General features: G+C 38.9%; 3 protein-coding genes across 4 annotated transcripts; all 3 read left to right on the top strand.

Annotated features, from left to right (window-relative positions):
• Positions 1–248: 248 nt before the first annotated feature.
• LOC121752335 (cell division cycle-associated protein 7-like) lies at positions 249–2,655 on the top strand. Its single transcript, XM_042147341.1, has 8 exons — positions 249–403; positions 501–672; positions 761–929; positions 1,779–1,849; positions 1,941–2,018; positions 2,104–2,191; positions 2,299–2,354; positions 2,443–2,655. The coding sequence occupies exons 1-8, from the start codon at positions 338–340 to the stop codon at positions 2,505–2,507; spliced, it is 765 nt and encodes a 254-aa protein (XP_042003275.1). The 5' UTR covers positions 249–337; the 3' UTR covers positions 2,508–2,655.
• Positions 2,656–2,739: 84 nt separating this feature from the next.
• On the top strand, positions 2,740–9,505 carry LOC121752334 (chaperone protein DnaJ-like). Of its 2 annotated transcripts, none has more exons than XM_042147340.1 (11): positions 2,740–3,204; positions 3,626–3,694; positions 4,439–4,534; positions 4,699–4,823; positions 5,079–5,274; positions 5,752–5,927; positions 6,530–6,659; positions 7,044–7,204; positions 8,134–8,210; positions 8,312–8,378; positions 8,776–9,505. In XM_042147340.1, the coding sequence occupies exons 1-11, from the start codon at positions 2,890–2,892 to the stop codon at positions 9,011–9,013; spliced, it is 1,650 nt and encodes a 549-aa protein (XP_042003274.1). In that variant the 5' UTR covers positions 2,740–2,889; the 3' UTR covers positions 9,014–9,505. The 2 variants fall into 2 exon arrangements, with proteins under 2 accessions (XP_042003274.1, XP_042003273.1); XM_042147339.1 differs by having other exon boundaries at positions 8,303–8,378.
• A 13,254-nt stretch (positions 9,506–22,759) lies between these two features.
• On the top strand, positions 22,760–25,700 carry LOC121752230 (probable inactive receptor kinase At1g48480). The gene is made up of 2 exons (XM_042147182.1): positions 22,760–24,231; positions 24,738–25,700. Exons 1-2 carry the CDS (start codon positions 22,899–22,901, stop codon positions 25,346–25,348), a joined length of 1,944 nt encoding a protein of 647 aa, XP_042003116.1. The 5' UTR covers positions 22,760–22,898; the 3' UTR covers positions 25,349–25,700.
• Positions 25,701–25,911: the final 211 nt, after the last annotated feature.

Below are 25,911 nucleotides of genomic sequence, written 5' to 3'. Positions count from 1 at the left end.
TTTATGATTTTTACTAAAGTTATTTTGTTATTGATAATGATAATTTTATAAATTGGATGATAATGTTAAATAATTCAAATTAAATTGTTGGAGGAGAAATATAGGACATTTATGAGCTTGTGAGAATTGTCATATGATATAGAAATCAAGGAAATGATAATGTGATATAGAATGAAATAAAATGAGTTTTGAATGACTTGAATTTGAATCCGATTTCCACGATTCGGATCTGTTTGTCAGATTAACAGAAGAAAAATAGCCGTTGAACTTTAAAAAACAAGCAGTTAGTTTTCCCTCCCTCAAATTTCACCACACTAACAAAGAACTGAACGAAAAAATGGGAAGATTCAAAGCTAAATCCGACTACGAACAACTCAGAATAGCTCGCATCGTCGAAAATCAGGTTAGTTTTCCCTCTCCCAGTTCAAAACACATGATTTTGTGGTGTTGTCTATTCGCAAAATTCATACAATTCTCTAACACTGCTGCCGAAATTACAGGCGCGGCTGGCTAATTTAGGGCTTCAAAAAACCTTGTCGGAGCTGCAGTCTCTGAATTCATCCACTAAATCCGAGAAAACTCGAAAAAGAAAATACTGCAAAGTCGACTTCAGCGCCGCCCCTTTGCGGCGATCAGCTCGATTGGGGGGAATATCGCTGCCACCAGGAAGCGGTGCGTGGATATTACAAACAGAAACAATCGATTGTTTGTGTAAATAGCTGATTTTATTTTGATTTCGATTTGTTTATGTTGGATGCAGGGAAATTGAGTTACTCGGAAGGTAGTGATGGCGATGAAACTGGTGATGATGTAAAGAGGCGTTCTAGACGGAGTGGGATTTCGGAAGAAGCTTTGAGGCGGCGCTGCATGTCTAAAGAGAGAGGTAGTTTGTATGATCCGGTTTATGGCATTTGCTGCCATTTCTGCAGGTGTTCACTTTGCCCTAATCTGTTTATGCTGTATTGTTTCCAGTTTTTGGTATGAGATTAGTGTATGGATGAGCTAGTTATAAGAATCTATATGAATTTATGATTCATTTACATTTACTAGAGTTTGGAATGAGCTAATTTTGAAATGTATATGCACTTTCTTTGTAGTATATCTTTGAGTATTTTAGTGTTCTCATGGAAACCATGAACATGCTACATGGAATCTTTGACATGAAAATTTGATTTTATACGTGCGGTTGTGAGTATTGAATGAAAATGATACAAAAATGTTGTGCGAAACCCCCTCATATGAAAAGAACTGCACCGAATCCCCTTTGTCTATAAAAAAAAGTGCACTGCTTCCCTTCTTTTTTTTGGCCGGAAATGCCCGTATTCACCTGACTACTGCCACTCCAATGGAGGACATTTTGTGGAATGAATGATGAAAAGGAAAGAGGCAAATAATCTTTTGAAGATGCAATATGGTGCAATTTTTTCTGACACGAGGGGTTTTTTGCAACACCTTTGACAATTGATCATGCATTTACACACTTTGATTAGTGCAATTTTTCTCAAAAATTTTCATGCATTTACACACCTTTGACAGTTGATCATGGACCTGATACTAACGCCTTTTATCTGTCCGATTGTGGTTGTAGAGGGTTTGATCTGGTTTGATTATGCTGTTTGTGATATAATGAGCAATAGAAAGTTGATAACTTTCTTGAGTTTGTGTATATTTGTATAGAGATACATTTGATGTAGCATCATAGATCTCTGGCAGCCATAACATGCTCATGTCAAATTTGATTTTGGTTGTTTATGATTCCTAAACAAATCGACACACAGGCAAAAGAAACTCTGTGGTGAAGAAGATTGCAAACGTTGTGGTGATAGGGACATAAAGCAACCGTGCATAGGTCAGTCTCAAATCCTAGCTCACCTTTTGTTCCTATCCTATATGGTTCATAACATGATTAAAAAGACATCTACCCACAACCCTTCTTGAAGGTAAAACAGAGTGCTCAGTATGCCACTCTAGCAACGGTATCCTTTGTCGAGCCTGCCTCAAGATCAGATATGGTGAAGGTAAGCCAAGCAATCTGTTTGAACATAAAAAATGAAGATAAAAATCCGCCTGCTTAGATTGTGATGGGCATTCGTTACATGCTAGAAATGGAGGAAGTGAGAATGAATAAAGAATGGATGTGCCCTCATTGCATAGAGGATACAGGAACCAAACCTCACTGGATATGCAACAGGTTAACTATACTCCAGCATCAGATCTTCACTCGAATTTTGCAATTTTTAAAGATATTCGGATTGTTTTCTTTGTTCTTCAACCATTACGTTTTCTGGATATGAACAGTTCATTCTGTATGAAGAGGAGGAAGATGATTCCTACTGGAATTGCCATATATAAAGGTTTCTCCTAGTTGTTTTTTTGGGTCATGAACTTGTTGTACTGCCTCAACACTGCCATTAATACTTTCTTGTACTTTTGTGTTTGTAGCAAGAGAGATGGGATACAAGTCTGTGGCACATTTGTTGATGGATGAGCTTTCAAAGAGCAGATAGAGGGAAGATGTTTGCAAATGGCCGTGGTGGTTTTGAACTTCCTCTGATTGTAAATTTACTAACGGATTGTGTGATCCTCTACCACTAGCTAGTCTGTAAAATAACGTCTTAGAAAGCATTGGAATTTGTTATTGGCTTGGTTTTTTAATTTATCTCAAAAAAGATATGAAGGAATTTATTGAAAGAGAATATGAAGGAATTTAACACTTATACATTCATAAAACGATAATTCAAACTTACATTCAATTCAATTATTTTTGCTTCCAAACACCATTTCTGTATTTATGCATATCCATGAGTCCAACTGTCCAAGACAATGCAACCCCCAAATTAACCTCAACTTGAACAGAAACCCTTTATTCCCAATTGATCTCTAACAAAGATGCAATTATCCCAAAACCCTATTTCGCGAGCTATCTACTCAAATTCCATAAACCCTAATTTCATCTTCTGCAATTCGAACTATCTGTCTCCTCAAAAGTTCAAGAATTTGGGATTCTCCGCCACAGTTTTCCCATCCTTCAAGCTCAGAGCTCCCCATTCGATTAACTTCAGTGGCTCCAGACGTCGCCGTTTTACTCCCTTTGCCGCTGCCGCCAAAAGAGCCTCCAGTTCCGACTACTATTCTGTTCTCAATGTCAGTAAAAATGCCACTCTACAAGAAATTAAAGCTGCTTATCGGTCGCTTGCTAGGAAGGTAATTGTTTACATCCTTTTGCGTGTATGCCAATGCAGTCATTCAGTGCAGCTGCATGGTATTGTCGAAATGCCTGAGGGTTGGAAGCGGAGGGAGTAACTGAGGTGTATTAAAAAAGTAACTATACTATAATCGATTAATTGATGATTTTATATGCATTGTTTTCTTAACAAATGTCCATTGTAACCATGACAGTTTATAGACGTATAGTGATTGGTTGTATTGTGCTCATGTTTTTCATTGACTATGTATCTATGTGTGTGTGAATGAATTATCTTCTAATTATCTCTGTGTGTATGAATGAATTGTCTCCCTATTGGTCAGTTCCTGTTCTAGTCCCCAGATATTCTGCTTACCTGAATCTTTACTAGTTAAATTTCCAGGCTTTGACTCTTTAGTAACTTAGTGCGTGTGAATGCAGTATCATCCTGATATGAACAAGGGTCCTGGTGCTGAAGAAAAATTTAAAGAAATAGCTGCTGCTTATGAGGTAAGTTATAGTATTGCCACTGTACTGTACTATTGTGGTCAGATTCTTTTATCTGAAACATTTTCATGTCTATGCAAGAAAAGGCACTCGTTCATGAAAGTTTAGTCAAGGCAAATCACATCTCCAACCTCTATACCAGTATTAAAGTTTATTTCAAATAAAATATTCTAATTCCATAATGTAGAGTAAAATAGGAAAGAGATGTTGGAATAGAATTGATTATAAAATAAAATAGTGATATAGTACGATATTAATGATCTAATATTTTTAGGTCCTGCAGATGTATTGTAAACTTCTTTTCCTATAGAAATGTGATTGAAAAAATAATTTCAAGTCCGTTAAATTAAAATTTTGTTTGTAGGACTTTGGACATTTAACTTTTGTTTTGTAAATTGTAAGCCCTTGTACTTCTAGTTTGGATTCAGTTGTTCCTTTTTAACTGGAATGTTGGCGATTTAGACAAAAGTGATGTCTTGCGATGAGATATAGTATAGGAACTAACTGAAACATAAAAAATTGTTCACGGACCTATTGAATAAACATAATATTATAGTACAAGGACCTAAAGACCGGTTCTGGTGCCTTTATTCATTCTTCTTTTCTTCTCTATATAGTACTATTTGTTTGAGCCTAAACACTATAGTATAGGATTGTTGCCATTTGATAATCTTCTTCAAATAATGAGGTGTATTGTCATGACAATTGTCTTCTTTTGACTACCTGGTAAAAAAGCTGCTATTTTAGGTTCTGTCAGACACTGAAAAAAGGTCTGTATATGATCGTTTTGGCGAGGAAGGCCTTCGTGGAGAATTTGACGCAACAAGTTCTGGTCCACAAGGGGTAAGATCATGTATCTGTGGCATTCTTCGCAAAATTTTTAGTTTTTAGATTATCTTTATTAGTTTTTCGTCAAAATGTACTACTTTCATGCATTTATTTACTGCTAGCCCTGTCAAGTTATTTGGTTTGGGGTCCAACTATTTTCTGTAAATTACATGTTGTAGGTGGACCCTTTTGAAGTTTTTGCTGAATACTTTGGTGAACCTAGCAACTTTTTTGGAGGAAGCGGTGAGCAATCAGGCTTCAACTTTAACTTTAGAGGGAATAGCAGACAGAATCTTGACATTAGGTAATAATCTAGTGGAATTTTCTGCATTAACAAAATTTACTGTAATGATTGGGTTTTATCATGTTTCGTGGTTATCAGATGAAATTAACTTACAAATAGATCAATTTATGATCACCTGCCTCATAAAAATTGAGCTTCAAGTCACAGCCGACTCACAGGGACCTTGATACTCCGTAATCCATTAGGGTATCAAGTTATTGGTTAAAATGTTTTTATGAATCAGAATGGCTAATCTATCACAGCATTAATATGCAGATGTGATTTGTATTTGAGCTTCGAAGAATCCATTTTTGGCGGGAAACGTGATGTCGAAGTACCATATTTTAAAACGTGTGATGATTGTGGTGGAACGGGTGCAAAGTCTAACAGTTGCCTAAAAACATGTGCTGAGTGTGGAGGTAGAGGACGGATAATGAAAACAGAAAAAACACCATTTGGAGTTATATCTCAGGTATCTGCATGTGTCAATATGCAATGCTCAAGAAAAATATTTATTTCATTGCTGTATCTAAAGCTTAGTACATCCGACTGTTCTGTCAGATACACATTATTAAATTCTCTCTGTATTTGTGTGATTTGTGTGATGCTGCACTGCATTATCTGTTTTAGCAGAGGTTGTTTGCTAAGCTCATATGATGACATCTTATAAACTTCTGATTTTATTTTTATAGAAGTTAGGATCTTTTTTTTTCTTTCTAAACCAGCTGCTAAGACCCAGAAATTTTTTGAGAATTATAATTATATTTTCTTAAAGAATTAACTGAGTACTTCTTATAAGCTTCTCAGCAGAGATCTTTAAGTTCAAATCATATAGACCTTCAAACGAGAAGATGTATCACTTAATGAATCTTGTGTGGGCCTAGAAGCTGAGAGGTTTAACTCCAGCTCTTGCTTTAACATTATGTGTAGATAATTCTGTGACCTCTAGGTGACATCCTGCTCAAAATGCCAAGGTGACGGGAAGATAATTACTGATAGGTGTGGCAGATGCAATGGTCGTGGCAGAGTTCAAGCACATAGGAGCATTGAGGTGGTTATTCCACCTGGCGTTGAGGAGGGAGCTAGAATGCAGGTCCGAGGAGAAGGAAATTCTGATAGCTTGAGGTGTGCTTGTTTAGTCTTGATTTTAAATTTGTTGATGAAGTTATTGGGTCCACTTGCTCTTTTATGGAGTGCTATTTCTTGCTTCTCTGCCCAAGTCATATTGTCAGGTATATTTGGAGCTTGTAGTCGAGTAGTTAGCTGCATTCTTGTTCCTTCATGCACCAACAGTTCTGATTGCAGTGTTCTGGATGTAGTTTGTGGTACCAAGCAATCTGCTTGATTGACATCATGAACAGAAAATCGTAAACTTAAGAGGCAGTTGTGGTTTGGAAATGAATGACATACAGGGTAGTAATTTCTCTTTCTGTTAGGTGAAAGTTTTTTGCCTAAATAGCAAAGAATAACATGGGCTCTTGTTAGTTGTGTTGATATCTGTTTAACTTTATTTGGCTAAGGGGCAGCACTCCTACAACTTCCTGTTTAATGGAGATGTGGGTAATGTATTGTTGGCGAGCAGCACTCTAACGGCTAATTAAATATTATCTTCTGTACCCTAAAAATAATCTTTTGGCAGCACATGTAATGTAAAATTCTGTAATGGTCTGTTGAACTTGTAAATATATTTTAAAATGTTTTCGTGCCTGGTATTTATGTACATACAGGGGTATAGCGGGTGATTTATATCTTGTCCTCCATATTGATGAGAAACAAGGAATTCAGAGAGATGGTATGAATCTATACTCAAGAGTGGATGTTGACTATACAGAAGCAATCCTTGGGGTTCTTAAAAAGGTACAGCCTTTCAGAGTTCTCCATTGTTGTGCAATCAATATTTTCATTTCTTTGGCTACAAAAAGAAAAATAAACTAAGCTAAACAAGGTGACTCTAAAATTTGTCCAACCTCTTACTGGTATACTATCATCTTTATTCTTTGTAATCGCTTTACATGAAAGCTTCTGCGTGATTCTGTCTGCCCTGGTTCCCCTCTCTTCTAAATGAGTTAAGTATGTTATCATGTATGAATAAAAAAAGGGTTTTAGTATATTAAACTGACAACTTGTAAAATACATTTCTCTTGATCTTTATGATACAAAGCAACGATCAGGTGAATTATGCTAGAGTCAAGATAAACTGCATTGTACTAAACTAAGAAAATCTTCCCATTCAAACTGCAGGTTGATACTGTTGAAGGTATAAAGGATCTTCAGATTCCCCCCGGGACTCAGCCAGGACAAAAATTAAGGCTGCCGTACATGGGCGTGCCAAATATAAGAAAACCTTCTGTACGGGGTGATCACTATTTCACTGTGGATGTTCAGATCCCAAAGCATATAAGGTTTGCATCCAACTAAATTTGAATAGACGCTTTATATTTTATTGGGGGGGGGGGGAGATCTGATCTCTTTATATTAGTTAAATTTATGTGGCTTCCATTTATAGAGATTTCATTTGTTTTTTGTTAAGAAGTTTTGAGGTGTAGAAGCGATGCTCTTGAATTCATTCCCTCCCTTACATTAATATATCGTAATAGCAACCTTAATATGGTCAAAAGAAAATATATGCCTTAGGCTTTCCTATACCTATGAATTCCATTAGACCCAGAAATGATACCACGGAAGAATCTGCTGGGTCTTCCAATATCAATAGATTGATTGTTTCACCCCTGTATCTTCTATAAGGAAAAATAGCTCTGAGAGTTGTTCCCTCCAAAAGAGAGTACTTGGGGTCCATACAACTATGTCTGTTTCTTGGAGGTAGATTGATTTTCTTTGTGTCTAGCCAAGCTATCTGTTGTGTAACTAGACCTTGTTTTAAACTCTGAGACATCCATGGGTATTGTAGAATAGAGGCAAGCTTTTGATTGACTGCAGTAGAGTGTCAATCTACTAATTGAAATCTCAATTTATTGGTAATTTGGTACGCTGCTTTTGCGTCATGCACAATCAGACCTCTTCATAGAAAGAATAACCATTTGAAATAAAATCCCTAGCCTTGTCCAGTTGTCCTCCACCAAAGAATTTACCATTCAATTTAACTTCTGATTTCAGGTCAACATTATGCAATTTACAGTATCTTATATTGAAATTTGAACTACAAATTTTCAAGGACCTTTGATGGTGTGTTTCTTTTCAGGAATCCAAGTTGACAATGATCTCTTCCATTATGTTGCTATAACACATACTAACACAAACATGACTTCATTCCATTTAATGCTAACCATTGTAAGATTTTTTTTGTCTGATGTGCTTCCACGACTTTCTTTAGTGATGCAGAACGAGAACTGGTTCAAAGGTTGGCTTCTCTTAGGAGAACTGATGGTGTTCTCCATGACAATAGAGAAGGTTTTCTTTTGAACTGTCTAGTAGCTTTCAAATTATATCTTGTCCAATTATTTGTTTGTAACTTTTTCACTATCCTTGAATTTATGTTAAAGATGTGACAGACCGAACTTCAGACGTCAGAAGCAAAAGTGAAACGCATTGGTGGAAATCGATAAAGGATATGCTATGGTATGTTGCATCCAGTTTTTTGTGCTGCTTTTTTTGCTTTAGTTTTATGCATGTATAGGCATCATGTGTACATTTACATTTCTTTTCTTACATGGTCATTTGAACTCTATAGTTTGAGAAAGTGGTCCTCATTGTCCAGATATTTGGCGACACGTGAATTTAAAGCAGTTAATTTTTGATATAATAATATTCATAATCTTATCAGAAAGTTGCAGACAGTAGTGACTTTGAAGTTGTTGAGTCTTTTTTACTTTGTTTAAACTTTATTAGGCTTGATGGCTTATTGAAACTATAATTTATGAATATCCTTCATTATATTATCGTTATTTCTTGCGTCCTTATCTCAACCTTTATGTTAGATTAGATTCTTGCACTTTAATATGTTTCCACTTCATAGGAGAAGGCAACCCGGGGAAAGATTCGCATCAATCTGCATCGATACATCAACACCAATGATGTACACAAAGACCCTATCAAAGTTGCCTTCTATGAGTGCTACTTCTGTCATTCTATTTTCATTTGTTCTCACTTTCATAGTGAGCAAATCTTGGTGGTCCAAATTCTGGCAACGAACGAAACAAATGGAGCTTGGGGATCAGAAACACGGTAAAAGGATAAAATGCAACGGTAGTTAAACTTGCGCTTCCATTTTCCTTCCGTTGGTGGAGGAACGCAATTCAGAATGTATACTCAAGGACATTTGCTGCCTGCTCTGTAGTATCTTGAGAATCCATTGGTGGCCGCTCGACTCTCCAATCGGTTCAGTAGAGCAGCTCGGGTGTTTCACGCTTGTTTGAGGAACAGAATTGAGTTCTTGGTGGGTCTTCGTGTGTATGTTGATACCAATCCATATTTTCAAGTCCTAGAATGGCAACTGTATATTTTTGCCAGATTATGTATAACTTTTTTCTTTTCTTGATACGAAAAAATATGTTATTCTCTAGTTGATTATAACTAACTAATTGAAATTGATGAGGTGATAATATAGGCCAATTGTGAAGAGGGTTTAGATAGCGAGAGCTGTGACATAGTACTACTGTTTGTATTTGGTTGGGAATAAACTTTACATTTGTGAAATGAGTGTTTATTGAAATAGAAAGCAATCGAAAATTTTAGGGTGAGTCAAAGAGTTGTGGGCTGAAATTAATGTCGTTTCCCATTTTTCAATGTCGACTTTTATAGGTGCCAAATCACGAGTCTATAACGTGGGATGTGACAAAATTTTAAGTAGGCCTATCAAATCTCAGTATGCAATTGATTCTTTAATTTGATCCATTCATATGCTTCACATACGGATCTCGCTTTTTATTTGTTTTAAATCTAATTGGATACTCAGTAGTGTAGTAATATTGTAGAGGATAAATTTTGAAATTGGTCCCCAAAAAATTGAGGTTTGCACATTTTAGATCTCTTAACTTGCAAAAATATTAGATGACAAGTCCCCGAAAAATTATTAATCACATTTTAGGTTCTTTTCTATTTATTTTTTCGCATTTTGCCCTTAAAACTCTTTTTGAATATCGTCACATACTTAATTTAAATTCATTGATATTTTAGGGATTCAAATCTAACATTACTTTTCAATTTATATGAAAATAAAATATACATATATATAGTAGTAATTAAAAAAAATACACATTTCGTTTTTAGAAATTATTTTTATGGGTATTAATATATTTTTAGTTGTATAAATATATTTAGTAATATATTCTGAAAAATTTAATGCGTAGTTTTCATTTATTATCCATTTATATGCACGTGGTATTTTTATATAAATTAATTAAAAAATATATAGTATAATGTTAGATTTTAATTTATAAAATATCAATAAATAAAGATGAAGTATGCCTTTAAAAAATTGGGGGCAGAATGGGAAAAAAATAAGTGGAGAAGGACTTCAAATGTGAGTAACGATTTTCCAAGCACATGCGGTGATAATTTTTTCAAGTTAAAGGACCAAAAATGTGCAAACCCCATTTTGCAGAGACCAAATTTAAAGTTCACTCTATTGTAAAAATGCATAATTATATAGTAGTAGTATTTTTTATTTTTTATATCTAAATTAAGTGTAGAACCTGTGGAGAAACGGAAAATCTCCTATAAAATTTTAATAGATATTTCATTGATATTATAATTTTATTGAATTTGAACCAATTGATAGGAGGATACACAAACCAGTGCCTATTCAACATTCAAAACTTGAAATGACTTGATTAAATTCAAGAAATTTATTTGAATGATTATTTAATGTTACACATATTTGAAGTGAAGTCAATTCCAGTTAACGTCAAACTACTAAAAAATTTATCCCCATATATAGGGCAATAATCAAAGTTTGTATTTTTGAGTCTAATATGCACTTTTAGCCATACATTCATTTTCCTACATATGCTTATTTTGGAGATCAAATATTCAGTACATTTTCAATAATAGAAAGGGTAAAAGTACAATTATTTTTTCAGAGAGTAAAAGTACCAATTTTAAATGTATATTTATTTATTTTTTCTTTAAAAAAAGTCCATATCTCTGCAACCTTGTATCTAAATTAAAGAGGCATTTTATGTCACATAGTATTGCCAAATTACCATCACCATCATGATACAATTTCGTGTCTATACTCAAAATCTCAAATAAAACCAAACACTAGCAAAAATACAAATATCTCACTATATAAATTTTGAATCCGAATATTAACTCTCATTATTGCTAGCCAGATCTCAACTTTTGGATGGATTGGCAAAAAAAATAACTATGATAAAATAAAAGGATATACGTATGCAATAACAATAAGCAAAATTTAGAGCGGTGTTTCTTTTATAGTACTACTAGTATAGGAGTTATATTCATATTTATGTAAAATAAAGATTTGTGTGCGCAGCCGACAGTGAATAAAGTTACAAAGCTGTCAATCCAACAAAAGCCTTTTTAAAGCATATTGTCACATTTGACTGTTTACACTTTAATTTTCTTCCCAAAATTATTACTGTCATCGTCACGGCATCCACGGTGGGGGTGCCCCATAGTCCGCCCTATGCTCCGCCACATCAGCATTTTATCCTCCTACCTTTCCACTTGCAGTGGGATGCCCTATAGTCCGCCCTAAGCATTTTATTTCTTTGAATATTTAAAATACTACAAAAATTAGAAAAAAAACTTCATTTCATTAGAATTCAAACATTACACTACGAAATAAAAAACTACAAATTCTCAACGGTGGTTACGGTCCCAAACTTCTTCAATCATGTCGTTCATGAGCTGAGCATGGTCTTGTTGGTTGCACATTGAGGTCTGTCTAGATAGAACCTCATTGAAGCCCATCGGTAATCCTCGAACGTGGGGCGGGGCCGCCGTGCTGGAGCTAGATCCACCTTCATCATCGCCCCAATCGGTGACTCTTCCACTTTCGTGTTCGACTATCATGTTATGCAAGATGATGCACGCACACATGACATCGGTGATGATGTCCTTGTACCAGAACCACGCCGGACCCTTCACTATTGCCCACCGCGCTTGGAGCACACCAAATGCCCGCTCCACATCCTTCCGCGCAGCCTCCTGCTTTTGCGCGAATAAAACTCTCTTATCACCCATTGGGCAGCTGATCGTCTTCAAAAAAATAGGCCACCTAGGGTATATGCCATCGGCCAAGTAGTACCCCATATGATATTGGCGTCCCTTGGCAGTGAAGTCGATGGTCGGGTCGTTGCCATTGCATTGCTCGGTGAAGAGGTTGGATGAGTTGAGGACGTTGATGTCGTTGTTCGACCCCGCTACACCGAAGTAAGCATGCCAGATCCATAGCCGATGATCAGTGACGGCTTCAAGGATCATCGTCGGGTGGCTGCCCTTGTATCCACTGGTAAATTGGCCTCTCCAAGCTGTCGGGCAATTCTTCCACTCCCAGTGCATACAATCGATGTTCCCTAGCATTCCAGGAAAGTCGTGCGCCGTCTCGTGCATCTTCATCAGGGCCTGGCAATCCTCAGCAGTCGGCTTTCGCAAATAGGTGTTGCTATAAGCCTCCACAACTCCCCTACAAAAATTCTTCAGGCACTCGCGGCCAGTTGTCTCCCCAACGTAAAGGTACTCGCCGAACATGTCCGCCGTGGTGCCGTAGGCCAACTGCCGGAGCGCAACCGTGCACTTCTGCAACGGCGTAAGTCCGGGCCGATGCCATCTTCCCGATATTGGAAGTATTCATCACGTGCTTCTAACGTTTGGACAATGCTGAGAAAAAGATCTCGCCGCATTCTAAAACGGCGGTGAAAAACCGTCGTGCCCCACCGTGGTTGCTCGTCAAAATAGTCTGCGAACAGACGTTGGTGAGCTACGTCGTGCTCGCTGCGGACAAACATCCGACGTCGAATCGGACATGGGATCTGCACCGCCTGGGCCTGCTCCGCCGCTTCGCGCTCTATTTCGGCCAAGCATTCCGCCGCAGCCTCATGAACGCAATCGAATAAGGCCCGAGTAATGCCCTCCGAGGTACTCCAGTCGTCGCCGGATCTCATTTTTTTAGTGAGAAAGATTGAGAGTGAAATATTGGTGTGTGGGGAAAGTGAGAGATGAGAGAGAATTATTGGTGTGAGAAATGGAAGAGAAATGAGGGTTTAAATAGATAAAAATTTCGAAAAAAATAATAAAAAAAAGGAAACGCGTTGCATCGTCCGCGGTATCGTCCGCGTGACCCGCAGTGGGGCGGACGATACCGCGGACGATGCGTGTCCCAACGCCATCGTCCGCATGGCTACAGTGGCAGACTCGTCCGCCCACTGTGGATGGTCTTATAAAGTTTGCTTAAATTTTCCCACCTATATATATAACTCTCATTACTCTTGTTTTAAATGAAAGCCCTCTAGTTTGGTGGGTTATTTTTATTTACATAGTTCACCTCAATGATCATTTGACATTACACTTTTTTGTAGGAGTAGTATTCTTTTACATGCAACATATATACATGGCAGATAATTAGATAATAAGGTAAGATTTTAGCATTTGCATTTTGTTAATATATATTATACTATTGGTACTATAATATATTGTTCTTGTACGTGTATTTTATCCGCCGAAAAAAACTACAATAGCGATTCAATGAAGAATCTATGCAATAATTCATAACTTTTTTCACAAAAATGCGCGTTTTTAATCTTCAATTGTTACTTGGATATATTACTATTTAGCTATATTTTGGTATGATGCAATAGTTACTTATGCATAACAATTCAAGCGATTCATAACAATTTAATTTTAGACATGTTCGTGGTTGAATAAAATAAGCCCCTACTGATTCTTCGATGGAATAAGAGTGATGTGTCTAAATACTAATATGATTACGACTCATTGGAAATATATCTACTTTTATCCAACAAATTTAGGATGTGTGTAAACATCATAATTATGTTTTTGTTTCTCTTGAGATTAAATGGGCCCCGCCCTTTAATAATTATACACATGGTTTCAAATGTTAATAAAAGTATTAATTACCAAGTAATATTGTAGTTTTTTGAAAAGAATGCAATTAGATGTTGGGGAGAAATATGCTTCAGATTCGATTAATTAATTAAATATTAATGTCATAATAGTTTATCTGGATATTTGTCAAGATATGATAGCGTATTAGCGTTACGCAATAAATATGGGTTCCATAATTGAGTTGTTTCTACCGCCTATATTCAATTGAACTTGCAAATTTGGTTCCACCACTTTCATTATTATACACCATTTTTTTCGAGTAATCCTATTATTTATACATCCTTAATTTACGAGATTTCTTTTCTTTTTCTCTACGTCTCCTAATCATTTTCGGGAAATGAGAAAATATAATACTCGTGTGATTTATAAATTATGATACACGCTAATCTAATTAGTCAATTTATATGTCGATCAACTTGTAAATTAGTCAACTTTAATACTACTACTAATCTCCGGCTGTCAATGAATGATTGATTTTCGAAAGAAACTTTTTATTCTAATCTGCGCCGCGTTACTAAATTAAATGCAGATGTGTTTAGTATATATGTTAATATGATTGGACTTAGTTAAGCTACACTTTATAAATTAGTATTACTAGCATCCACAGCGCATCAGGACGGACCGCACTTGGGTTCCGGCTCGGGCCTGCAGGCATTAGGCCATCCACAATGGGGCGCCCTATGGCGCACCACGTCATCAGTTTTATCCTTCTACCTCCACCTGCAGTGGGGCGCCCTAAGGGCGCGCCCTATGCATTTTTTTTAATTGAATAGGCATGTGGATCTGCTCCGCCGCCGCCGTCTCCTCGCGCTGCATTTCGACTAAGCATTCCGCCATGGCCTCTGCAACGGCTGCATCTAAGGCTTCCGAGGTCGAACTACCTGACTCCGAGAAACTAGAACTAGTGGTGTCGTCGTCATGGTTTATTTTGGTATGCGAGAGAGGTAGAAATGTGAGAGATGAGCGAAATGAGAGAGGCGGGATGTTCGTATTAACAAGTGAATGAGAAACGAGGTTTAAATAGACAAAATTCAGAAAAAAAACGTGTGCCATCGCCTGCGCCCATCGTCCGCCTAGCCCACAATGGGGCGCCCGATGGCGCGGACGATAGGCCATCGTTCGCGCCCATCTTCCGCCTAGCCCACAATAGGGCGACCGATGGCGTGGACGATAGGCCATCGTCCGCGCTTCTTCCACGGACGATGCATCGGCCGTGGGCGTAGGGCGCGGACGATGGCGGGCACCCACAATGGAGGCATCGTCAGCACCCGAGGACGATGGCAGCCATCAGGCGCCCCATTGTGGGTGCCCTTATAGGTGGGGGAGGCTGGGACAGGACACACTTGGGCCGGTGGAGGGGCCTGGGGCCGTGCTCAGGTGTGGTCTAGCCCAACATTGCGTGCGCACGGGCTGGATCCAAACCTGAATTTAAATTTTATTATTTTTATTTTTATAAAAAATTTAAAACTTTCCTCTAAATATCATATACTATTCCCATAAAGTACTCCTTCCGTTCCACAGTAATAGAGACATTTCATTTTGAGCACTCATTTTGAAAAAATGATAATAAATAGTTAAAGTAGATAAATAGTAAAGTAAGATAGACAATATGGTAGATAATACTCTTCTCTACACTATTCTCTATCCTACTTTACTCTTTCTCTACTTTAGCCATTTATTATCATTTTTTCATAACGAGTGCTTAAAATAAAATGTCTTTATTACGGTGGAATAAAGAGAGTAGTAATTTCTATGTTTGTAGTTTTGGTAGAAATAAATATTGCGGGAAATTAACTACACGCTAAAAATTGATTTATTTTTATCAAATATGGTCAAAGTACAAATATATATATATCTAAAGCTTCATCCATTTCGTTTATTGGAGAAACTGGTTCGCAGGCTAAAAGCTACACAAGTGTATGTGTTGGTCAAGTATTTGTTTGCTTGTGTTTTTTTGTTGAGAAGGAAAACAAAGAAAATATATACTTTTTTCTTTGTAGACTGAATTTGTCTGTGAAATTGTTTTATTAAGTTAATTTCATAAGATAAATTGAGAGGTTCAGATCAATTTATGTATTTAATGATAGACTAGATTTTCCCTTCATGCAAATAATTATATGTATACTGAATTTGAAATTATGATTTTTTTTTGTTTCCATATAAAGGATCAATAATGTAGGGTTATGATTAAAGGAACAATTATTTTCTTGTTTGCGGCTATATTTCCCCATCCACCTAGAATGACTTAATTGTATTAAGTTCTAAAATGACTTAAAGTCTTATGTTAAAAATGGAATTTTCCTAAAAAAACACAAAAAAGTGAAAAAGAACCTTGAACAATATTATAAGTACTATTCTATAATACTGAGTATAGAAACTTCAAATACATAAATTAATATTTTGTTATCCTTGTAAAAGTGAGAATACCAAAGTACAGAAGCTATTTTTATTGTTCACTCGAAAAACAAAAAGCATAATGAATAAAACAAAGTTTAAATGCCAGCTTTAAAGGGTGTTGTTGTTGGGCCTACCCAAGCACAATATTAATATAGCAAACCCCATCATCATATAGCAAAAATAAATTCATACCCAAAAGGATAATAATTGGTGTGCAAAAATCCCATCATCAGTCCCCACTTTATTTTCTATTTTCGATTTGAAATTTTCATTTTGGATTTTTCATTTCCTTTTCTTGTAGCAGTGGGGTGCACTAGTGGTTATTTCACAATCTCATTTTAAAGAGTTAAAATTGTGATATGTCCCTTTTTTTTGGACATACAGTCACGATTCAGGATATTAGGCTTTATGAACAATTCCGTTAGAGAAATGTTATCTTTGTGTGACAATATTTTGGGGTGACAGGTCAGACATCCTCGGTTCCTAATAGATCAACTATTGCGACTCCGACAGGGAAGCTTATCCCCTGTCTGAAGTGATTTCCACTACGCCTACCGATATCCTCCCTTCCCGACGGAAGATGTTACACTCCCTCATAGTTATGTGGCACTCCTAGGTGAAGTTAGAATACCTATTACTCTAACATGGTCGTCTTGGAGCAAGCATGAATGACAATCTTGTTCAAGACCCTTCTTTAATCAACGTCGTAGCATCTTGGATTTCGATATCATGATAGTTGAGTTCGCACAAGTGGCGGATCAGTTCAGTACAAAGGGGTACAACTGTACCCCACATACAATTATAATCAGTGGCGCAACAGTGAGATTGCATTTATTCAATGTTGAGATCCAGGTCCAAGTCTTGGGGGTAGCGTGTTTGTATTTTTTTATAATACTTTGATCTTGGATTTTGAGCATTTATTTATCCTAACGGATCATGTGCTTAACAATTTTCAGCATTTATTTATCCTTTGATGGATACGATTTCTAACTACTTAAAGCATTTATTTCCCTATAATGCATTATAATTACAATATTTAACTTTTTATAGCTTTTCTATTTCTAATACATTTAGTTTGTTTCTTTTTTACGTTTATTAGTTTTCTTCAAATACATTTATCTCTTTTTTTTTAATCACATCTCATTGTTCTTTCACTTCTTTGTACAGTATTTTAATTTAAAGTATTAAAATTTTTATATTTTCAGTTCCTAATTCATTTAAAAAATTATATCCTTTTATTTTGAATAAAAACTTCAAAAAATTGAAATAAATTATCTTATAATATAAATTTAAAAATCCAACTGACTATAATTAATTATCGTACCCCAAACAAAAAATTATGGATCCGCCACTGGTTCGCATCATTGCTCCTCATAGTTAGAGGTTTTAGCTTCACATATGTTATTACAATGAGATTGGTCGCGTGCCATGTATGTTGATTTCTTTTGATATTTATCTGCGATATGGAGAGATTGATATATGTCTAATCCTGACTTTGAGAATGATAAAAGTGCCTAAGCTAGTTCCTACATAAAAGAGTTTGTAGTAGTACTATTTGATTAGTATCTACAAATATTATGGCAACATCTAGATGCATTGCAACTATACAAGGGATACAAAAAATGTATAAACAATTTAGTAGTGAAACATGAATTTAAGTCGAAAGAAGTGTAACATTGTCGTCTTCTTCAATTATTATTTGTGTTTTCCTGCACCTAATACTAATCTCGTGATAAAATCGTCACAAAATCAATTCATTGAACTTAAACTACTACACCAAAATTAACACAGACGTTACCATTATTAGTAGTCAATAACATAGTGCATTATCTGTAATTCTGTTGTGAAGATAAAATAAAATAATAAGAGCATTTTGGACTATATTTTATACTCCTCCACTGTGAAGGCAATAAAATATGTGGCGTTCCCTATAAAATAAGCTGACAAATTCCACATTTTTCATTATTCCACTAAAACTGAACTATTCTTTTATAATGGAGTATATAGTTATATAACAAACACTATTTGCATTATCCTATTTCATTGTGAATTCATTATTCATTTACTTGTTTCTCTCCTTTATTATATACTAGTATTAATTTCCTATATTACTTTAAGATCATCCACTACGCTGTCTCTATACCATCCCTTAACTACTATTTGACCACTATTTGAGGGCCCCATTGTCCTTTTTTCCTCCATCCCTTAACTAAGGGACAGAAACTGCAACGCTCCTCCGTCCCTTAACCGTCCCTTATTCCGTCCCTTAATTACTATTCATTCAATTTCATTTTTTATTTTTTTTACAACCCAATTCAATTTAAACAAACACAATTCATTAAAATTAAAACAACATTACAACTTAAACTTAAAAAAAAAAGAAAAAAAGACATAATTAAAATTCTAAAAAAATAAAAATTACATAATTTAATCTTCTCCGCCAAAGTTTTCCCAAATGTGCTCAATTAGATACTCTTGGAGTTGGGTGTGAGCGCTAGAGTTGCGTGTCCTTGCCCGAATAGCCAACCGTTCTTGTATAGACGGATGCGCTCCACTTCGCGGTGGACTACTTGCGGTTGAGCTTCTGGGGGATTCGGGGTCGAACCAATTTCCCGCATCGGGTCCTTCGTCTCGGACAATCATGTTGTGCAAGATTATGCACGTATACATGATGTCGACCATGCTCTCCATGAACCACGAACGAGCCGGGGCTTTGATGATGTTGAAGCGCGCTTGGAGAACCCCGAACGCCCTCTCCACATCCTTGTGCGCAGCCTCCTGCTTCTGCGCAAAAAGAGTCTGCTTTGGGTTCGCAGGCCTGCTGCACGTCTTCACGAAGGTCGGCCACTTCGGGTAGATGCCGTCGGCGAGATAGTACCCCATTTTATACAGCCGGTTGTTGGCGACGAAGTTGATGGCCGGCGCTTTACCATCCAAAACTTCGGTAAAGAGGTCGGACTGGTGGAGCACGTTTACGTCGTTGTTCGAGCCAGGGACCCCGAAGTACGCGTGCCAGATCCAAAGCCGGTAGTCGGCAATGGCCTCGAGTACAACGGTTGGGTGGGTGCCTTTGTGGCCGCTCGTGTAGGACCCCCCTCCAAGCCACCGGGCAATTCTTCCATTGTCAGTGCATGCAATCGACACTGCCAAGCATCCCGGGGAATCCGTGCACTTGTTCGTGTGGGTTAAGGAGGAACTGACAATCGTCCGTACTTGGCCTCCGGAAAATTCGTCACTGAAGGCTGCCCGGACGCCTCTGCAGAAGTTGAGCAAGCACATGCGCCCGGTGGTGTCTCCAATGTGGAGGTATTCGTCGAATATGTCGGCCGTTTGTCCAGTCGCAAGCTGACGGATGGCTGCAGTACATTTCTGCAGCGTCGTGTGGCTGGGACGACCGACCGCGACGAACCCTTCTCGGAAGAACTCTTCCCGGGCCGCCAAAGTATTCGCTATGTGGAGAAATAGCGGTTTACTCATTCGGAAACGGCGACGGAAGTAGGTATCTCCCCAAATCGGGTTATCGCAGAAGTAATCGCGTACTAACCGTGCGGCGGCTTTCTCCCGGTTCCGATTGATGTACTTCCGGTAGCGTCGTGGGGGTGGCGCAGCTTCCTCCGCCTCTCGTCGTCGATCTTTTTCAAGTGATTGTTCTATTAATTGACGCATTTGTTCAAAAGGATCCATTTGTTTGAGTTGATTTAAGATGGAAATTGGAGTGATAGAGAGGATTTGAGGGGAATAGATGTATGTTTGTGTGTGAAATGAGTATGAAATAGGATTATTTATAGAGTAAATAAATAAAAAAAAAATTTAAAAAAAAGAAAATAAAAAATTAACGGTAACATTACCTTTTGAAATATATATTTTTTAATTAAAATTCGATTTTTTTAAAAAAAATGAATTATTGCATCATCCGTGACGACGCCCACTCGCGGGCCAGCGAGTGGGCGTCACGCATGCATCGGGGGCGCGCCACGTCGCCCGAGCGCGTGACGGGCCGGCGCGTCCTTTGTCTCGCGGATACGGGCTACGGGACGGACTGAGGATGCGCTACGAGATGGGACGAACGTTGCAACGCGTCCCGCGGTGGAACCGTCCCTCTGGGACGGAACGCGAGCCGCGCGGGACGCGTAGTGAATGCTCTTAGAGAAAATACACTTTAACGAAAGATATGCGGAGTAATATCTTTTTACTAATATAATGTGTTCAAACCTTGAAATCATTCTATTCATATAGTAGCATTACTTTTATTGGCTACTTTTTACATGTAAGTTAAAGTGACCAATATCTAATATATGCAATTTCAGAAGCTTCTTTATCCATTTTCAAAGGTTTGTAGTTTGACAGGGCATCAATTTTATTCTGTTCATATATTCTCTTCTCTCCGAATCATATTCTGCTACATACTTAAAATGGAACCAAATGAGTAATTTTAAAAACTAGGACACTTCAAATTCACGTATAAAAGATTACCATCAATTACACTATATTGTCGATTCATGAGCCTAATTTTTAATATTGGTCTTTGTGATTTTTTAGCATTTTAAAAATATTTTTTATAGAATATTAAAATCAATATTAAAAATTGATTTAATTAATTGAAATTTCAGTAAAAAACATTGCACTGTCGAGACCGCGCAATAGGGCTGCAAAATGGTCTATCGATCTAACCAAAGTTTCAGTTTTAATTTTAAAAGTTATATAATTTTTAAAATTCAAATTTGTAAATAAAAATAAAATACCCTTTCGAATAGTAGTATAATTATAATTTAGCATAAACTTCCAAATATCTCTCTCCAAGATATTTAACATTAATCCTACTAACATTTCACAACAATTAAATGCGGTAGTGTTTCACGCAGTTAATCTTTAATCAAGAGTTTAAATTCTACTAAACATATGTTAATACCAATTTATTTTGGATAAATTGTCATAAAAAATTATACTCTGTCTTAGAGCTTTAAAATCAGTTGTAAAAACACGAATTTTTAATATTTTCAAAATTTCCACAAAAGAATATTATAATGAACCATCACTTGTAAATATTGTCGAGGTGTCATACATTCATCTCAAATTTATAACGTAGCCAAATATGTGTTAAAGTATGTTAAAATTTGCATCATTTTAACAGAAAACTTTGACTATCATATCAGATAGGAGTAAAATTTTACGTTATTTATTGCCCGTAAAAAAATACAATATAATCTATAACTTTTAGTTATCAATTTTTGAAGTTATTAGAATTTAACCAAGTTCAATTTTTATACAGTACCGAGTTGCCATTTATTTTAAACCCGATTTATCTGATTTAATTGCTTCTCGGTTTGACTAAGCGGCCGTAGCAACAAATGCACCCATCAAAACTTTATTCATATCATACAAATATTCCTAAGCTAAATTAATGTACTACTTTAATAGTGTTGAATTAGTAAAGCTATTTTACTAGTTGACGATTTATATGCTTGTAATTCGTTTGTCGGTATATATATATATTCCCTCAAGCCATGAATCTAGTAGCCCTTCTAATCTTCTATCCCATTCAAAGAACAAACAAAATTCAAGATTATTAGAGCATCTGTAACGCCATGGGCCGGGCCGCAAATCGTGAGTCCCGGCCCGTCCCATGCATTACAGGAAGGGTGGCACGGCTCAGGCCCGTCCCGGGGCCGCGTTCCCGGCCTGGGGAGCGTCCCGCGTCCCGGCCCGGGACGGGGTTGCACGGTGACGGGCCGCATGTCCCGCGTCCCGGCCCAGCGTTACACGCTCTTCGGGCCGGGCCGCAAATCCAATTTTTTTTAATTCGATGTCTATAAATACGAGCTTGCATTCCATCCATTTCAATCCCGCGTTCCATTTCAATACTCTATTATACCCTTTGTTTCGGCGCCAATGAATTGGTTCAACGGCGATCAACGTGAGATGGAGGAGTTCGTTAACTCGAACAATTGGTACATACCGTCGTCGCAACCATCGCAGACACAACCTAGTCCGGGAGTCGGTAGCAACGTCGACATTACATCACCGGTGAACACCGAAGAGTTCGAACTCAGTGAGATGGAGGGATACATCGAAGATGTCGGACGAGGAGATCGAGTTGCACCGTGAGATGATCGCCTGCCTTCGCGCCCAAATGAAGAAGTAGTAGTCGGGGCCCGGGTTTCTTGTATTTCAAATTTGCTTCGTCTAGTAACGTAATGTTAATTTCTAATGAACAATGCATTTTCCCGGTTTCAATTGTTCAACGAATTGCGTTTACGAGTTAAATAGGTTGGAGTTGTGAATAATGTCATTTATTAGTTGCGGCCCGGGCCGCAACCTGCAGGGTTACAGCAGTTGGGGCCTGGGCAGCAACAGTAGATGAATGATGACGTGAAGGGGACTTGAGGCCGGAAATGAGGACGGGTTAATGATGCCCTAGTTACTTACAATTCAAAAAATCACAATTATCCCATGAAACCTGAATTTGATGGCAGATTGATTGCAGTAACAATTAACCATCAACAAAATATTTTATTCTATTTTTCCCTCTTTCCAGCCTGGATGTCTCTCTCTCACTACAGAGACACTCACAACAGCACAACTCCCCAACTAATTCCCAACCTCTCCAGTGATTTCTTCAATTAACCCTTCTCTCTCTACACACACGCGACAATGGCGATTACTACACTCGCCTCCTCCCTCCAATTCCCAGCAATGCTGCTACTACCGCTGCTCCTCCTCTCCGCCGCCGCCGTCTCAGATCTCAATTCCGACCGCGCCGCCCTCCTAGCCCTCCGCTCGGCCGTGGGGGGCCGCACCCTCTTCTGGAACACCACCCTGACCACCCCATGCAGCTGGCCCGGCGTCCTCTGCGAAGACAACCGCGTCACCGTCCTCCGCCTCCCCGCCGCCTCCCTCTCCGGCAGCCTCCCCGGCCCCGCCCTCTCCAACCTCACCGCCCTCCACACCCTCAGCCTCCGCCTCAACCACCTCTCCGGCCCCCTCCCCTCCGACCTCTCCTCCCTCACCCAGCTCCGCAACCTCTACCTCCAGGGCAACCGCTTCTCCGGCCCCCCTCCCGACTCCATCTTCTCCCTCCACGCCCTCGTCAGGCTCAATCTCGCCTCCAACAACTTCTCCGGCCCAATTGCGCCCGCCTTCAACAAATTGGCCCGTCTCCGCACCCTTTTCTTGGAGAATAACCACTTCGCCGGCAATCTCCCGGAGATTCACCTCCCAAATCTCGACCAATTCAACGTGTCTTTCAACGATTTGAACGGCTCCGTTCCGGAAGGCCTTCTGGGGAGATCGAAGGATTCATTTCTCGGCACTTCTCTCTGCGGGAAGCCTCTTGACACTGTGTGCGCCGAAACTCCGGCCATCGCCGCTGGAGGAGGAGTCGCGAGTGGCGGCGGCGGCGGCGGCGGAGGGAAGAAGCTCTCCGGCGGCGCCATTGCGGGGATTGCAATTGGATCTGTTCTAGGGCTGCTTCTCTTGCTGTTGCTGCTGTTTATCCTGTGCAGGAAGCGGAGCGGGAAGAAGTCGCGGGCAGTCGACGTGGCGGCGTTCAAGAATCAGGAAAGCGACTCCTCCGCCGCGCATAAGCCCGCAGCCGCGGAGGTTGATAGCAGCGGCGACGTGGCGAACGAGAATGCGAAGAGCAACGACGGCAATGCGAATGCGAATGCGAAGAAGCTGGTGTTCTTCGGGAGCGGGGCGAGGTTGTTTGATTTGGAGGAGCTGCTGAGGGCGTCGGCGGAGGTGCTAGGGAAGGGGACGTTCGGAACGGCGTACAAGGCGGTGCTTGAGGTGGGGACGGTGGTGGCCGTCAAGAGGCTCAAGGATGTCACTCTTTCGGAGAAGGACTTCAAGGACAGGATTGAGAGTGTTGGAGCTATGGATCATCAGAATTTGGTGCCTCTTAGGGCTTACTACTATAGCAGGGAGGAGAAGCTTCTTGTCTATGACTACATGCCTATGGGAAGCCTCTCTGCACTCTTACATGGTCACTCCTCTCCTCTGCAATTTTTCGTCAATTTCTTTATTTTGTCATATTATCTTGTGTTTATCTATATTGTTGATGCATTGTTATTGTTTGCTCATCTGCATTGTGGTGTGGAGTTTGTGGGATTCAAGAAAATGTGGATGCTTGATTGTTTGAATTGCACTGCTGTCATAGTTTTGGCAAACACTAATTGTAGGGTTTACTATTTGATTGAGATGGTAATGTTTGTTTTTCAGTGTAGCTTTATTGTGGAATGCTGATATATAATCATCAATATTTATGTGTGGACTTGCTTTAGGTGGAGTTGGTGAGATGATTACCTATTGTTGCAATTAATTACCCTTTAATCACTGCTGTTTAATGACAAACTGTTTTGAGTGGTGGTTATTTGATTAGTTTTTGGCTGCTCTTCAACAATGCATGTAGCATGTGCAAGCCAAATTGATATGCTACTAGTTTTGTTTAAAGACTAAATTTTTTTGATTGGTGTGGTGGTTCTTGATCAGGAAACAAGGGAGCCGGACGGACGCCGTTGAACTGGGAGATGAGGTCCGGCATTGCCCTCGGAGCTGCACGAGGTATTGAATACCTCCACCGGCAAGGCCCGGACGTCTCCCACGGCAACATAAAGTCCTCCAATATCCTGCTCACCAAGTCACATGACGCTTGCCTCTCGGACTTCGGCCTGAACCATCTTGTTGGGCCCCCATCCTCCCCCACACGCGTGGCTGGCTACCGCGCCCCAGAGGTGACTGACCCCCGCAGAGTCTCCCAATGGGCTGATGTTTACAGCTTCGGTGTCCTTCTGCTGGAGCTGCTCACGGGGAAGGCCCCAACGCACGCTCTCCTGAACGAAGACGGGGTCGACCTGCCCCGGTGGGTGCAGTCCGTGGTCCGGGAGGAGTGGACCTCCGAGGTGTTCGACCTCGAGCTCCTCCGGTACGACAACGTGGAGGAGGAAATGGTGCAGCTCCTCCAGCTCGGGATCGACTGCACGGCCCAGTACCCCGACAGACGTCCATCGATCTCTCAGGTCGCCTCTCGCATCGAGGAGCTCCGATCCTCGGGCTTGGGGGGATTCAAGGAGCAGCAAGATCAAGTGAGCGAAACAGATTGATTGGTTGATTCTAGTTGAGATTTGAAAAGAGGAGACAAAAATAACATCAACAATTTGAATGGACCTTGATCTCTGCTTGACCTAGTTGTACTTGTATGTTAAAGTTGAGCTCTCAATTCTTGTTGTCAGAATCCACAGCTCATATTTTTTTAGTACAATTATCTCTTTTTTGACTGTGGGGGGTGGAACATGGACATGGTTGTTCTGTAATTATTACTTAGCTTTAACTTTTCTTTTTAATGTTGATTGAGAAGATGTGGATTGTACCCTAGTGTATAAGGTGTAACAGCTGCCTGCTCTTGGTGAATTTATTTCTATATCCAAGGTATTATGGACGTTGATTCAATTAATACATTTGATTGTAGTTTCTTTTTTTTATTTTGTCAAGTTTGGAGAAGATTGTTGTATTAAAAAGGATTAAATTACAAAAAAACACTCTAACCTTCCTTCCAATTTTTTAATTAGGCTTTGACTCATTCTATTTCCTATGTTTTGGAGAGTTATTCTCAACTCCGAACCTAATTAGGCTACTAATTCCATAAGTGAATATTGGATTTGATTGA

Source organism: Salvia splendens, chromosome 10 (genome assembly GCF_004379255.2).
Source record: "Salvia splendens isolate huo1 chromosome 10, SspV2, whole genome shotgun sequence".
NCBI classification, from domain to species: Eukaryota; Viridiplantae; Streptophyta; class Magnoliopsida; order Lamiales; family Lamiaceae; genus Salvia; species Salvia splendens.
This window is presented reverse-complemented; position numbering and strand designations above follow the sequence as displayed.